Below are 13,542 nucleotides of genomic sequence, written 5' to 3'. Positions count from 1 at the left end.
AACTTTCCCTTTAAAATCTTGAACACTGAGCTGGGCATGGTGGTGCTCACCTGTATCCCAGCAGTTCTGGGAGGTCAAGGCTGGAGGATCGTGAATTCAAATCCAGCCTCAGTAGCTTAGCAAGACTCTGTCTCAAAATAAAATAATAAAGAAGCAAGGGATGTAGCTTGGTGGTAGAGCAATTGCCTGGAGTGCACAAACTCTGACTGTAATCTTAGGTATCACTCCTGTCCACCTGTCCCCTCCAGAAAAAGGAAAAAAAAACAGAGGGACATAGTAGGTGTCTGTTTGACGTGCAGTTGTGAGAGCAGTGTGTCAAGCCGGGCACACCTCTCCAGGATCAGGCAGTGATGAACACCTCCGGCTCACTGGGATTGTGCTCTTCCAGGAATCATTCTCCTTTGAAGATCTATGTGTGGCCTTTAGCCAAAAGGAATGGCTGTTACTGGGTCCCCATCAGAAGGCCTTGTACAAGGATGTCATGCTGGAGAACTACCACATCCTTGTGTCACTGGGTAAGAAAAGATTCCTCAGGGACCTCAGAGTATGTCCAATGCATTGCTTTTCTCTTTTTTAATAAAGTTGCTTAATGCTTCTGAATGTTTTAATGATTTTGGACCAGAATTTAGGAAGTAAAAGTCTTGGATTATGTTGGCAAGAAAGTATCTGGATCCCACCTTCCCAATAATGAAACCTTAAGTTTGTTGTCAGAAACCTAACTGATTAGTAGTGGTGACAGTGGGTGGGTGTCTGCCGTGTGCTGTGCTACATACTGCACACCCCAGGTGCCTCGCAGGAGGGAGTCCACCAGTTTAGGCATTGGAGCAGTCCTGCATGGTAGGTATCCTTTTTTCCTGAGAAGAAAATTGAGGCAAAGAGAAGTAAAGTAACTGTCCCAGTGACTGAGAGCAAGAAGGCCAAAAGAGCCTGGAGTTGAACCCTGTGGTGTGGCTCCAGAGACAGTGCCGAGTGGAGCAGTGAAAGATCCTTAGACCTGTTCACCACAGGGGCAGCTGTTGTCATGTCTCCCGAGAATTGTCTGTTGAGATGAAGACCCTCTGTTAAGCCCTGCTGCTTCCTCAGAGGACCTGAAGCCCAGGAGCCAGAACCATGCCCTTGGTGATTTCCCCCCAACAGGCTATGAAGTTATGAAGCCAGACGTCATCTTTAAGTTGGAGCAAGGCGAAGAGCCATGGGTGGGAGATGGAGACACTCCACGTTCAGACTCTGCAGGTGAGCGTGAGAGAACCTGGAGGTGGGCGGAAGTAGAAGTCCAGCCTGAGCGAGTAGTATTGGTCTGGAACCTTTGAAATCTGCTCTTTTCAAAATCCCTATACCTGTGTGGTGATTTGGAGCAGTTGACGACAGCTACTCAGATAAATCCCAGTCAGATGTGGCTTCTTGGTTTGCAGTTTAGGATTAAACGTGTCTTCTTCAGAGTCCTGATGTTATTCCCTGCCTTGGAATCCAGGGCTCATACTTATTGTGTGATCTGCTCTCCTTTGGTGTGTGTGATCTGTCCTTCTTTCCCCTGTGGTCAAAGTTAACCTGCTTGTGCATTCCAGCATTTTAATTTTCCCTTCAATATTGGAGCATCTTGTGAAGCCCTCTGTTCAGAATCACTTACTAAAAAATGGAGCCACCACCCGTCCTAGACATTGCCTCTTCAAATAGGTCCTGTTTGTGTTTTCTCTGGATTAGACCATGGAGTGTAAGGAGAATCTCTTCCTCCCATTCTTCCTTATTGTTGTTTTTACTTTTATTTATCTTTATGTATTTACAGTACTGAGAACTGGAACTAGGGGTGCTGTACCACTGAGCTGTGTTGCTAGCCCTTTTAAATTTTCATTTTTATACAGGTCTTGCTACTTTGCCCAGGCTGGCCTTGAACTTTCAATTTTCCTGCTTTAGCTATCATTTTTAAATGTTCTGCTCTTTGGGAGATAAATATCTTTTGAAAGTCTTCCCTCCTCAACTCCCACTTAAATTTTTTTTTTGGTTGGGGGGTACCAGGGATTGCACTTAGGGGCACTCAACCACTGAGCCACATCCCCAGCCCTATTTTATTAGAGACAGGGTCTCACTGAGTTGCTTAGCACCTTGCCAAATTGCTGAGGCTGGCTTTGGACTTGCGATCCTCCTGCCTCCCCCTTCCAAGCCTCTGGGATTACAGGTGTGCGCCACCGCACCCGGCCCTCAACTTCCACCTAAATGTCTCATAGCTGAAGTTCTCAAAATGTTAGATGGATTGGATTCTGAATATTCATAAGTTATCTTCAATAATACCATTGTGCTTGACTTTGAAAAAGCAAACCACACACACTGAACAGTTAAACCTTATTCGTTGTCTTTTGTTTGACATTGGCTTAGGTTCTCCCAAAAGAAGATCCTGAGATGTGTATCTGATTGTAAGAATTTACTGGAGAAGGGGTCTCCTCCAGTGCACCAGGAGACTGGGGATATGAGAAGGGAGGGGCAGTGCCAATAAAAGGTGGGCAGCGGAGCTTGGTTCCTCTGAGAGCCCCCAGACACTGTTGCTGTACCTTCACCTTTGTCCCTTGGGGAACTGGGAAGCCCAGCCTTTCCCCTTTACCTCCTGCCTCTGGTTCAGGACTGCTGTGACAGAATGTCCATGTGTCTACATGTGGACCATGCTTGCACCTACCCAAGAAAGGTTCCAGGTAGTGGAGAGTGCAAGTGTGTGGATGGGCACCAGGTCAGGTATTCTCCAGATAATGTGCTTCACACCCTAGCTTTTACCTCTGTATTAAAATAATGCTTGTGGGCATAGACTAAATGGACACTGTGCATTTCATAACTGAAGCAGAGAAACAAAATTACAGGCCTTTGCATCTACACATGCAAAACAAACAACAACAACAACAACAAAAACAAAACAGGAACCAACCAAATAAAAGAATATTACAACACTAGGACCTGTTCTGGGATGGGACCTCAGAAAAGGGTGAGAACTATGTAGGCTGGAGTCCCAGAACATTTCACACAAGGCAGCATAGACAGCTCCTGCAGCAAGGACTAAGAATCTGTGGATAGCTAGCAAAGCACAACAGGAAGTTCAGACACAGAGAATAAATGTTGCAAGTCCACAAATACTGAGAAATGTTGAAATGGGGCTGCCACATATTTGCAGGGAAAGAAGAAAATAGACAAATGAGTAATATGCTGTCACACTGGAGAGCCCTTGGAAGAAAACGTTACACCTTTGGCCAAGTTCAGAGAACACCTGCGCTCTCCTCTATCTGGAACCTTTCTTGCACCTTTCTTAGGCAAGCACTCTACCAGTGAGCCCCAGCCCCAGACCTGGAAAGATTGATTTTGTCTCAGGGCCTCAGAATTTCAGTCCATGGTTGGATGGCTCCATTGCTCTGAGTCTGATGTGAGGTAGAACATCATGGTGGAAGGTTGTGTCAGAGGAAAGCAGCTCTGCTTATGGCAGTTGGGAAGCAGAGAGATGAGGGTGGGATTGGGGAGAAGGTGAACCATTTCAGGGCATGCCCCCAGAGATCTGCTTCCTCCAACCAGTCCCCACTTTCCAATCATCCACACAGCTGCCAATGGATTAATCCACTGGTGAGGTCAGAACCATCATGATCCCTTACAGCCTCAAAGCCCCACCTCTGAAACTTGCTGCATTGGAGACCATGCTTTCATCACAAGACTTTGGGGGACATTCCAGATGCAAACTGTGACACTTGGTTAAGAAGATGTTGGGCTGGGGTTGTGGCTCAGTGGTAGAGCACTCACCTAGCCTGTGTGAGGCACTGGGTTCAATTCTCAGCACCACATAAAAATAAATAAATAAATAAATGAAATAAAGTTATTTTGTCCATCTACAACTAAAAAAAAAAGTGACATCTGTAGCTGGCTTTTATTTTTTTAATTTTTAAAAAATATTTTTTAGTTGTCCAATAAAGGTTTATTTCACTTATCTATTTTTATGTGGTACAGGGGATTGAACCCAGGATCTCGCACAAGTGAGGCAAGCACTCTACTGCTGAGCCATAACCCCAACCCCTTTTTTAAAAACTTTTTGTTCAGCATTTAAACATTGAATGTTCATATTTCATTGCAAGGCATTACATAATTAATTGTCAAAATTATTTATGCAAACAGGGATTGCATATAGGTGTCCACAAGACCACCCCATGTTCAGAGTCATAAGAGAGGCTCCAGGGCCTAAAGCTACTTGGCCTGTAGCTGCCCTATGTTTGGGGTTTATTTCTGTACCTTAATGAGACTGGATCATAGGAAGAGGCCCAGGCAGAGTCTAAAGGAACCAGTGTACTAGCTTCCCATGACCTCCTTGGGACCACATGGTGCACTCTCCTGCAGAAACATGTAGTAGCAACTGGCGTCCAGTTTGCCTGCCTAGGGAAGCCCATTAGGGCCTCACTGCCCATAGTCTTCTTGGAGTTGGCAGGTATGGCTCCCAGCAGTCTTACCTGCAGGTGTGCAGTCCAGGGGGAGCTGGCAGGTATGGCTCTGTCCCCCTGTGCTGACAGGCCCCAGCAGTCTTAACTGCAGGTGTGCAGTCCAGGGGGAGCTGGCAGGTATGGCTCTGTCCCCCTGTGCTGACAGGCCCCAGCAGTCTTAACTGCAGGTGTGCAGTCCAGGGGGAGCTGGCAGGTATGGCTCTGTCCCCCTGTGCTGACAGGCCCTAGCAGTCTTATCTGCAGGTGTGCAGTCCCAGGGGAGCTGGCAGGAATGGCTCTATCTCCCTGTGCTGACAGGCCCTAGCAGTCTTTATCTGCAGGTGTGCAGTCCAGGGGGAGCTGGCAGGTATGGCTCTGTCCCCCTGTGCTGACAGGCCCTAGCAGTCTTATCTGTAGGTGTGCAGTCTAGGGGGAGCTGGCAAGTATGGCTCTATCTCCCTGTGCTGATAGGCCCTAGCAGTCTTATCTGCAGGTGTGCAGTCCAGGGGGAGCTGGCAGGTATGGCTCTGTCTCCTTCTGCTGACAGGCCAGAGCAGTCTTATCTGCAGGTGTGCAGTCCAGCAATGTGAGTTTTTGCCAGGAACAGAATGCTGGGATCACTCTTCAAGCCTTGGACCCAGGCAGTATCTAAGAGACAACTGTGCAGGCAGACTTTCTCTGGAGAACACTTACTTTTCTGCATTGAGTACCTGCTGATCTCTTCTGCTTTTCAGGCACTGAACCAGGTGCCCTGGCTCTGAAGGGGCAATAAGGATGTATTTCCTTCCCATGATCTCTGCTGCTTCTCAAGCACCAAGCCAGGTGCCTTGGGCACAGTAGGGGCAGTGGAAATGTTTCCTCCCCATATAATGCTCATTTTGCAGTGAGAAGGTGAAAGAACAGGAGAGCAAATAACCCAAGTAAAATCCAGACCCTGGCATGGCAGTTGTGGAAATTGATTTACATGTCACAATAGAGAATGTATTAGTGTCTTTGGGCTACCACAACAAAATACCACAGAAGCAATGGCCTAAACAACCAGAAGTTTATTTCTTAGGTCAGATGTTATGGTGCATGCCTATAATCCTAGTAATGTGAGAAGCTGAAGCAGGGAGATCAAGGCCAGCCTCAGCAACTTAGAGAGACCCTTTCTCAAAATAAAAAATGAAGGGCTAGAGATGTCATTCAGTGGTTAATTGCCCCTGGGTTCAATCCCCCATACCCCCCTGCGCAAAAAAAAAAAAAAAAAAAAAAGTGAAGGAAGAATTTTATTTCTCACTTGGAGGAAATCCAAGTCAAGGTGAGGGCTGTCTTCCTGACTTGCAGACAGCTGCTTTCCTGCTGTGTGTGACCTTTCTTCAGTGCATGCTGGTGGGGGGGACAGTGTTCTCTGGTGTCTCTTATAGACACTGGTCCTGTCACTTCGGAGTTCCATTCTCACAGCCTCTTTGACCTTCATCTTTTCCAAATGCAGACACAGTGGGGGCTTCAGCATATGATTTTTGAGGTAATACAAGTATGCAGTCCAGCACAGAATTATAAATGTGGAGAAGCTGGGTCTGCACATGAGGACCATGAGATGAGCAAGCTGTGTGGAGAACCAGGAGAAAGTGTCCCCAAAGGAATGACAAATAGGAATGTTCTAAGTCAGGAAGGGGCCTAGTGACTTTAAGAAACAGAATGGAAGCCTGTGTGGCTGGAGGTCAGTGTGTTGGGAGCTCTAAAGTGACTGGGAGAGGGCAGGGGCCAGTCCTGCCTCCACTTGGAGGCAGTGAATCTTTAAAGAGTTTTTTCTTCACTGATTGTTTTCTTTCTCCTTACAGTGCTGGGTTTGGAACTCAGGGCCTCAAGCATACTAGGCAAGAGCTCTGCCTCTGAGTCACCCTCCCCACCCCCCGCCTACTCACAGTCATTGAAAAGGAGCTAGGAGTGCTGGGGATGTGGCTTAGTGGTAGGGTGCTTGCCTCACATGCACAAGGCCCTGGGTTCAATCCCCAGTACCACACACACACACACACACACACACACAAAAGGAGGTAGGAGTGCTGGGAATGTGGCTTAGTGGTAGGGTGCTTGCCTGGTATATGCAAGGTTCTGAGTTAGTTCCCCAGGAACCGCCCCCCCACACACACACAAGAATTAGGATTGATTTATAATTTTAAATAAAAGTTTAATTATTTGATTTATATTTTTGAAAGTTCAGTCTGACCACAGATTGGAAGATGTAATTAGATAAAAGTGTGATTAGAAGGTGGTAAAACCTGCTGGTGGTGCACACCTGTAATCTCAGTGACTCGAGGCTGAGGCGGGAGATCAGAATTTTGAGGCCAGCCCCCGCAAGTCAGCAAGGCTCTTTCTCAAAATGAAGAAATAAAAAAAGGTCTGCGGATATGGCTCCATGGTAAAATGCCTCTGGATTCAATCCCTAGTACCAAAAAATTTAAAGTTTTCACATTACTGATTGTATTTTACACCCAAATTGACCTCACACAAAAAAGCTTTTATTAAAAAACAGGCCTTTTGAAGAACACTTGCAGCAATTAGTGTTAAGTGGTTACACCATGAGGATGATGGAAATAGAGCTATATAAAATAACTATCCAATTCAGAACATGCTGAGAATGGTAACTCAGGTCTTGGGATGATGTGAGTGAGCTGCTTTGTGGATTTCAAAGCTGTGTGCCTGAGGATGTGTATGAGAGAGGATGTGGTTGAAGTGTGGTGCAAGCGAGGGTCTGTTGGTAGTAATGTGTGAGATGTGTGTGGCAAGTTTAAATCCAACTTCCAGAACATCTGAGAATGGGGAATATATACAAAATATTTTTCATCCTCAAGCTTGAAATGGCTGTAGGCAGTTACTTCAATTCATTCATGTGCTTCATATTACTTACCACAGTTTTAGCTCAGTTGTGTTTTTTTAAAAATACCTTTGTTTTACTTATTTATTGTATGTGGTGCTGAGGATTGAACCCAGTGCCTCATGTGTGCAAGGCAAGCGCTCTACCACTGAGCCATAACTCCAGCCCCAGCTCAGTTGTGTTTTGTATAATCTGTTCTTTGTCACCGGCTAACTGTTCTACTGTCTTGGCAGTCCCATAGTATGCTTTCAGTGGGCACCGAGTGAGGTGGTTCCTGAGAACACTGGATCAGTGCTTCTTCCAGCCTCCTGTCTTTGTTTCTGATTGCTCTTCCTGCATGTTTTTTTTGGTGGTGGTGGGAAACTAGAGATTAAACCGAGGGGTGCTTAACCACTGAGCCACACCTATAGCCCCTTTTATTTTTATTTTGAGTTGGGGTCTCATTAAGCTGTTTAGGGCCTTGCTAAATTGCTAAGGTTGGCCCCAAATTTGTTTTTTTCCTGCCTCCCCGAGTTATTGGGATTGCAGGCGTGCACCACCACTCCTGGATCTTCATGCATTCACATTTTTCTTTGATAAACTCATGTCTGGCAAGAGCCAAAGGTGACTGTAGGTTTGTTCTATTTTCACTGCTTCCTATATTTTTCAGTACCTAGGGAATAAGCATTCTACTTTGAGAGTTATACTCAGAGGCTAAACCTTAAAAACACAGTTAGTTGGGCTGGAGATATAGCTCAGTTGGTAGAGTGCTTGCCTGGCATGCACAATGCATCCCCAGCACCAAAAAAAAAAAAAAAAAAGGCAGTTAGTGCCTCAGCATAGCATTTCTGGTGTTTTATTTAGTCAAGCGTAACCAAATGGGTGTTTTGTTTCCTTTGTAGAAGTCTGTCAAGTAGATGGTCACATGAAGTGGCACCAGGATAACCAAGACAAGCTTAAAAATGTGAAAAGAGGTCATGAATGGGATGCATTTGGAAAAAATTTCAATCCAAGTATGAACGTTGTTCCTTTAAGTAAATCAAATGATGAAGGTGACTTAGATGGATTGATTTTGAGACATCATTTAGATTTGCTTATTCCAAGAACAGATTATGGAAGAATGGAATCAGATGACTTGAATGTATTTAATAAATTGTTTCTCAATACTGAACCTGAGGAAAGTGATTCTTGGTTGAAATACTATGAATGTGATAAATGTGGTAACAATAGCTATAAAAAGTCACAGATTGTCATTTTCCACAGAACTCGGTTAGGAGAGAAACTCTATGAATGCAGTGAATGTAGGAGACGCTTTAGTAAAAAATCCAGTCTCATTAAACATCAGAGCAGACACATAAGGGAGATAGCCTATGGCTGTGGTAAATGTGGCAAAACCTTTCCACAGAAGGCACAGTTTGTTACACATCACAGAACTCATACCGGAGAAAAACCCTATGATTGTAGCCAGTGTGGGAAAGCTTTCTCCCAAAAGTCACAGCTTACGTCCCATCAGAGGACACATACAGGAGAGAAGCCATATGAGTGTGGCAAATGCGGGAAAGCTTTCTCCCGGAAGTCACATCTCATATCTCATTGGAGGACACACACAGGAGAGAAGCCCTATGGATGCAGCGAATGTGGGAGGGCTTTCAGTGAGAAGTCAAATCTTATCAATCACCAGAGGATTCATACAGGAGAGAAGCCCTTTGGATGCCGGGAGTGTGGGAGAGCCTTCAGCAGGAAGTCGCAGCTGGTCACCCATCACAGGACTCACACAGGAACAAAACCCTATGGGTGTGCTGATTGTAGGAAAGCATTTTTTGAGAAATCAGAACTCATCAGACATCAGACTGTTCACACTGGAGAGAAACCCTATGAGTGCAGTGAATGTAGGAAAGCCTTTAGAGAGAGGTCAAGCCTCATTAATCATCAGAGAACCCATACAGGAGAGAAGCCACATGGATGCATTCAGTGTGGGAAGGCCTTCTCCCAGAAGTCACACCTCATATCACACCAGATGACACACACAGGAGAGAAACCTTTTGCCTGCAGTAAATGTGGGAAAGCCTTCAGCAGGAAATCCCAGCTTGTTAGACACCAGAGGACTCATACTGGAGAAAAACCCTATGAGTGCAGTGAATGTGGAAAAGCCTTCAGTGAAAAGTTAAGCCTCACTAATCATCAGAGAATTCATACGGGAGAAAAGCCGTATGTGTGCAGTGACTGTGGGAAAGCCTTCTGTCAGAAGTCCCATCTCATTTCACATCAGAGGACACACACAGGAGAGAAACCCTATGAGTGCACAGAATGTGGTAAAGCCTTTGGTGAGAAGTCGAGTCTTGCAACTCATCAGAGAACTCACACAGGAGAGAAGCCATATGAATGTAGGGACTGTGAAAAGGCCTTCTCCCAGAAGTCACAGCTAAATACTCATCAGAGAATCCACACAGGAGAGAAACCCTACAAGTGCAGTCTTTGTACAAGAGCATTCTTTGAGAAATCAGAATTAATTAGACATCAGAGAACTCATACAGGAGAAAAACCTTATGAGTGCAGTGAATGCAGAAAAGCCTTCAGGGAGAAGTCAAGTCTCATTAATCACCAGAGAATCCATACAGGAGAGAAACCCTTTGAATGCAGGGAATGTGGCAAAGCCTTCTCTCGGAAGTCACACCTTATCCCACATCAGAGGACACACACAGGGGAGAAGCCCTATGGATGTGGTGAATGTAGGAAAGCTTTCTCTCAGAAGTCACAGCTTGTTAATCATCAGCGAATCCACACGGGAGAGAAGCCTTACCAATGCAATGAGTGTGGGAAAGCCTTCCCACAGAAGTCCCAGCTCATTAATCATCAGAGAACTCACACAGTAAGGATGGCCTAGGTGTGCCCTTGATGGGACATGTTGACAGATCTCACTTTGTTCTATTTCAGAAAATGCAGTTATGGTAATTTTTCAGGTAATATTTGCATCACGTTTTGCATCAGAGTATTCCTTAGGATCAGAACTTTATAAATGAAACTATATAGGTAGAGCACTCAGCAGGAAGCATGCGAGAATACTTGGACACCAGTCTTCATGGAGCAGAATGATACTACGAACACAGTGAGTAACATATCCTTCCCAACCATGGTCAAGTCTTATGCAGTGGAAAGTTCCAGCAAGGGAAATCCCACCAATATCAGAAAGCCTTCCAGAGGTCAAATCTCATTAGCTATTAAATATTACCACAGGAGATGAGGGATAATTCCCAGAATGCAGCAAGTGAGGCAATACTTTTTCATGAAACAAGAGCTTGTTGTACATAAGAATATGCCGTTAGGAATGAACTTCTATGAAATCACTATCTATGGGACATGTACCCCCAGGATGTTGTACTTTAGAGAGTTCATGTTGTAGATAAGCCTAAGAATTACCTTGGAAATGTGTGCTCCTGAAGTAATGCTGTCATGGAAACCTCACAATTATAGATGTGGGTACCAGCAGTCTAAGTGGCTGACAGATGTTTCCTTCAAAGTAGGAAGTTTTAAAAATATGTGAATAAATGAATCATTGAAACATCTGAATAGGAGATTTCTTGTATTTATGGCTTATTGTCCTCTGTCACATAATGCTTTGTATTTGGGCATTGCAGGTAGCTGTTGCAGAAAGCGTGAAGCATATGTAGCTTATGGTCCCTCTGATGTGTCAAGACACTACATGTCACTGGCTTTTCTGTCTTAATACTGTGAAAAGGGTAATTGATTTAACATGGCTTTTTTTGCTAGAATCAATAGATTAGGCAATAATAACTCATTTCTTTTTTCTTATTGTTTGTTGACATCTACAGAGATTGGTTGTTAATATTGACCTTCTTCTTCAGTAATGTTAACATTTCCAGTGCCCTTAGAGTCTGAGAAACATTTTATATAAAGTCTTGTATATGCAGAGGCAGGAACCAAGAGTAGCACAGTGATACAAGATATTGACTGAAAAAGGGGTGGTGAGCTGCAGTCCTCCGCTGCAGACTCCTGAGGGACGAGAGTGGTGACCTGCAGCCCTCTGCTGCAGACTCCTGAGGGACATAAGGCCTGAGGCTGTTCCTCCTGCCTGTGTTCTCAGGCTGTGGGACCCAGGCACAGCTTGCCTCCGAACTGCTGTGATGAAATACAGCTGCTCTGTGTTGCTGCTGTTCTGGGTGTTGTTAAAAAAAATTAGTTGTGGAAACCAATTATTTAAGAGTGACAATTCACTCTTAAGTAAAATACAATGAATTTTGTGGTGAAATACTCTGTGAACATTCAGGGAAGCGGCTTTTGCCTTCCTGCACATTTCTGTGACTACTGGACAAGTATTAGGAAACAAGATTTCTGTAATTTCTTCATTTGACATATTTGTGTTTCACCTTCTTTCAATAGCTCCATGACTCCTGGGTAATTTAAAATAGTAATTTAAAATTACTATTTTAAATTTCATTTCCTTTAAAATGTAGGAAACATCCCTTAGCTAAAATAGAATTTTATAGTTCATTCTCTCTGTAATGTTCAGAAATGTCTAATATCAAGCTTTTGAGCTTGATTTCAAACTTCAGAAAATTGAGATTTTTCTTACACAGAAATTGCTTTTTAAAAATGTATTTATTTTGTTTATTTTTATGAGGTGCTGAAGCTCGAACCCAGTGCCTCACATGTGTGAGGCAAGTGTTTACCACTGAGCTACAACCCAGCCCCCACTTGTTTTTAAAATTTTTTTATTTTAGTCTTCAATGGATCTTTATTTTATTTGTATATATGTGGTCTGAGAATCAAACCCAGTTTCTCATAATGCTAGGCAAGCGAGCTTACCACTAAACCACAGCCCCAGCACCCAAAATTGTCTTATTAGTATGGTTTATGTAATTTCTATTCTAATCATATTCTTTCTTTAATTAATTTTGCAACATGGTTGGGAAGTTAAGACATAAGATAAATGTGATTAAATTTCTAAGCCAATATAACAGAATTTCAATGTCCAAATTGTCCCCACTCTTTTTTCATAGTAATTTTTTTGTGGTGCTAGGGATTGAACCTAGGGCACACCAGGCAGGTGCTCTCCCATTCAGCTATACCCTCAGCCCCTCTCATAGTGATTTTTTTTGGGGGGTGTGTGTGCCAGGGATTGTATCCAAGGGTGCTTTACCACTGAGCCACATCCCTAGCCCTTTTTATTTTTTATTTAGAGACAGGGCTTCACTAAGTTGCTGAGACTGGCCTTGAACTTGCAATCCTCTTGCCTCTGCCTCCTGAGCCACTAGGATTACAGGCAGGTACCATTATGCCTGGCTCATAGTAAATTTTTTAAAACAATTTTTATTTAACTTTTAATTAATTAGTTTATTTATTATTTGTATGTGGTGCTGAGGATCGAACCCAGGGCCTTGCGCATGCGAGTCGAGCGCTCTACCGCTGCACCGCAACCCCAGCCCCTCATAGTAATTTTTAAACATCTAATTTCCTGATTCATTATTCTTCCTCCAGTTTATGGTGTGCCTATTTTCTCTAATGCTTGAAAGTTATTTTGCCCGGTAAAGGAAACAAACCTTTGTAAATGAACAAACAATAACAGAATGATGTTCGGCTTTGTGATTTTTCCACTTTTCCCTTTCATCCCTCATGGTGTCTCTTTCCTAGTCATACAAATTGGTTCATTAGGTCTAGTACTGAGTCAGCAATCTTTTCCAAATTTGCTTACTCCACTTTTAGGTTATTCCATTAACTTTTAAGCAGTGAAACCTAATACTGTCTTCAATGGGTAGTGGAACTTCAGCACTAACCTGCTGATTGATTGTCCAAGAAGAGAACAACCCTCAGCTTTTTGAGAGTCAGGCTCTAGTCACAGGGAGGTTCAGTGCTGACTCAGAGACCTAGTCCACAGAGGACCTGGTGTGCACCCAGTTGCTTTGTGAAGCCTCTTTGGAACTTTCTGGTTCTGCCACGTCCCTGGGGGGGAGCTCTGATTCTGGAATTAGATATTTTTAGTGTATGTTTTAAATGCCTTAACTACAAAAAACATCTTTCTACACTTCCCTCATTGATTTCCTATCATAAATCCCACATCACGTCGGAAGTTTTGGGGTTGGGATTGTGGCTCAGTGACAGAGTGCTTCTCTAGCACATGTGAGACATTGGGTTTGATCATCAGCAACACATAAAAATAAATAAATAAAACAAAGGTATTTTTAAAAAGGAAATTTTGCTGGGCATGATTGTACATGCCTATAATTCAGCTTCTTGGGAGGATGCAGCAGGAAAATT

At 43.8% G+C, this 13,542-nt stretch overlaps 1 protein-coding gene across 7 annotated transcripts in view; it reads left to right on the top strand.

The window, feature by feature from the left end:
- The window catches only part of Znf84 (zinc finger protein 84), a 57,065-nt gene extending 45,320 nt beyond the window's left edge, over window positions 1–11,745 (top strand). For all 7 annotated transcript variants that reach the window (XM_026409665.2, XM_026409663.2, XM_026409662.2 and 4 more), the window contains 3 exons: window positions 389–515; window positions 1,138–1,233; window positions 8,172–11,745. In XM_026409665.2, the coding sequence (XP_026265450.1) occupies window positions 389–515; window positions 1,138–1,233; window positions 8,172–10,153 (2,205 nt within the window). In that variant the 3' untranslated portion in view covers window positions 10,154–11,745. The remainder of the gene's footprint in view (window positions 1–388; window positions 516–1,137; window positions 1,234–8,171) is intronic.
- Window positions 11,746–13,542: the final 1,797 nt, after the last annotated feature.

The sequence above is a fragment of the Urocitellus parryii genome, chromosome 3, assembly GCF_045843805.1.
Source record: "Urocitellus parryii isolate mUroPar1 chromosome 3, mUroPar1.hap1, whole genome shotgun sequence".
NCBI lineage: Eukaryota > Metazoa > Chordata > Mammalia > Rodentia > Sciuridae > Urocitellus > Urocitellus parryii.
This window is presented reverse-complemented; position numbering and strand designations above follow the sequence as displayed.